At 29.5% G+C, this 2,412-nt stretch overlaps 2 protein-coding genes across 3 annotated transcripts; one reads left to right on the top strand and one right to left on the bottom strand.

The window, feature by feature from the left end:
• Nucleotides 1-6: 6 nt before the first annotated feature.
• On the top strand, nucleotides 7-930 carry LOC112467601 (protein ALP1-like). Its single transcript, XM_025036287.1, has 3 exons — nucleotides 7-151; nucleotides 235-665; nucleotides 753-930. Exons 1-3 carry the CDS (start codon nucleotides 94-96, stop codon nucleotides 912-914), a joined length of 651 nt encoding a protein of 216 aa, XP_024892055.1. The 5' UTR covers nucleotides 7-93; the 3' UTR covers nucleotides 915-930.
• Nucleotides 820-2,377, bottom strand: LOC112467600. Of its 2 annotated transcripts, none has more exons than XM_025036286.1 (4): nucleotides 1,933-2,377; nucleotides 1,658-1,841; nucleotides 1,164-1,574; nucleotides 820-957 (listed from the first exon to the last, which is right to left on the bottom strand). In XM_025036286.1, the coding sequence occupies exons 1-4, from the start codon at nucleotides 2,189-2,191 to the stop codon at nucleotides 948-950; spliced, it is 864 nt and encodes a 287-aa protein (XP_024892054.1). In that variant the 5' UTR covers nucleotides 2,192-2,377; the 3' UTR covers nucleotides 820-947. The 2 variants fall into 2 exon arrangements, with proteins under 2 accessions (XP_024892054.1, XP_024892053.1); XM_025036285.1 differs by having other exon boundaries at nucleotides 1,930-2,374.
• Nucleotides 2,378-2,412: the final 35 nt, after the last annotated feature.

Below are 2,412 nucleotides of genomic sequence, written 5' to 3'. Positions count from 1 at the left end.
GGCTCGGTAGATGGAAAACACATAAGGCTAAAGTGTCCTCCAAATTCCGGGACTTTATTTTACAATTATAAAAAATATTATAGTATCGTTTTAATGGCAGTGGCAGATCATTTATACAGATTTACCTTAGTTGATATAGGGGCTTATGGAGGTAAGCTTTACAAAAATATAATTATTTATACTTTATTATAACTAAATACGTTAAAAATAAAATATGTATCTGATTTATTGTAGGAAACAGCGATGGGGGAATTTTTAGTGATTCTCAGATAGGATTAAATTTAAATAATGAGCAGTTAAATCTACCGAAAGGAACTATTAATCTTCCCGGTAGTACTTTGAAGACATTTGGGTTTTTCATTGCTGATGACGCTTTTAAACTCTCAAATAGAATCATGAAACCCTATTCTGGTAAAAATTTGAGTGATAAACAGAAAATTTGCAACTACAGATTTTCTAGAGCACGCAGAACTGTTGAAAGTGCCTTCGGAATTCTTGCCAATAAATGGAGGATACTTCATACAGCTATTTGTATGCTACCAGAAACGGCTAATATAATTACTACAGCTTCGGTTTGTTTACATAATTATGTGCTAAAGGAAGAACAACGAAGTGGCTATAAATTTTACAGTAAAGAAATAACTCCAGAAAATAATATAAATCAGGTAAAAAATTATAATTGAGTAATTGGTGAATTATATAATTATTAAGTGGATATTTTATTTTTAAATATTTGTGAATAAACATTGTAGAATCCAACGTGGTTTCCATTATCAAATGTTGAAGAATGCAGTGGTAACGTCAGAGATGCTCAAAATCAACGAAACACATTATGCGAATACTTTGTCTCTCCAACTGGAGAATTGGCGTGGCAGTACGACTTTATCCGTAGAGGTGTACATGCAGATAATTAAACTGAAGTGTAAACATAAATAACTTATCTATGTTCAATTCGATCTGTAAAAAACAAGATTATTATTGTAATACGTAAAAACAAGATTATTATTGTAATCGTAAAAATAAAATTATTTCTTACTAACATAAACTTTGCCATAAATAAATAATCATACATCCTTAGAATGTAATTATTTTACACAGAATCACAGAATAGAATATTAAACTATACAGACATTACTTTGAGTGAACAATAAAGTAATAATTACGTTTCTGGTAATGGTGTTATTAGAGAATCCATCATCATTTTCCTTCTGATATGCTTTTCATGTTCTGGCATACCGTTGAACTGTACTTTTATAAATTCCATAAATGCATCATCTGCTGTAGATGCTTTTGTCGATTCCATATAATTTACAATTCTATTGCCCACATTAAAAAAATTATGTTCTAACTCCTTAGTTTCATCCAGTTTTCTTTTTCTTGGCCTTGGAGAACATATTACACCTTTGCCATAAGTATGTTCAGCATCAACAGTTTCCTTGGGCTTTGTGTTTTGACTTTCTTTATTACACGAAGAAAAAGCGTTAACGTCGTCTGGAACATGTGATTTGCTTCCTGATGGACCTTTGTTAACAAAAGTTGCATCTGGTTGACATTTGGTTACATTACTATAAGTTCTGAAACAAACAACAATTATATTTAAAAAATGTTATGTCATAAAGGGATTACACTAATTACATATTTACAGGAATAAAATTACTTTCGTCTTTTGATGACTTGGTCCAAGAATTTTAATTGAGAATATAATGGAAATTGACGAGAAGATAAATTTGGAGCACCACTTCCACTTCTACACTGATTTTCTAGTCTTTTCTTTTCACGATTATATTGCTCTCTCAATGAAGTGCACCTTCTTTGGCAATAATCAGGCGTGTAAAAATCACCTATAATAGAAGTTTAAAAATAATTAATAAAAATATGTGTAATGACTAAAAATAACTTAGTAAAATTTAATTTTAATAAAAAAACTACCACAATTTGTTTCAATCATTGTTTTCGAGATTTCGTTCCAAGCATTTTGTTTCATTAATGTATTTTTAAAATTAGCATTTCTTTTATCGTACAAAAATGATCGTTCTCTATACAATTCTATGAGAAATTCATCGCCACTTTTTTCTGCAATAACAACGTTTTCAGAATCATCAGAAATACTTCCGATATCTTCAGTGTGATCATCCGAAGACCATCCGATATCATAAATAAAATCATTGCAATAATTATCGTGATCTGACATGATGATAGCAATCTAAAAAAAATTCATAAATTAACAAGGAAAAAGCAAATAAAAATGATTCTTTAACCACTCTTATAAAATTAAAGGAAAATTGCCGCTAACCTAAAAATTACCATTACCATGCATATACAACTTTATTTAAACAGTAATATAAAAAAATTTATAAATTAGCATGCAAGGAGCAAGCAAAGAAAAAAAGCGTTTTTTAAGCATTAAGTCAT

Source organism: Temnothorax curvispinosus, unplaced genomic scaffold (assembly GCF_003070985.1).
Source record: "Temnothorax curvispinosus isolate PA1 unplaced genomic scaffold, ASM307098v1 QBEX01017649.1, whole genome shotgun sequence".
Classification (NCBI taxonomy): domain Eukaryota; kingdom Metazoa; phylum Arthropoda; class Insecta; order Hymenoptera; family Formicidae; genus Temnothorax; species Temnothorax curvispinosus.
Note: the sequence above shows the minus strand (reverse complement) of the source record. Positions and strands in the feature narration are given on the sequence as shown.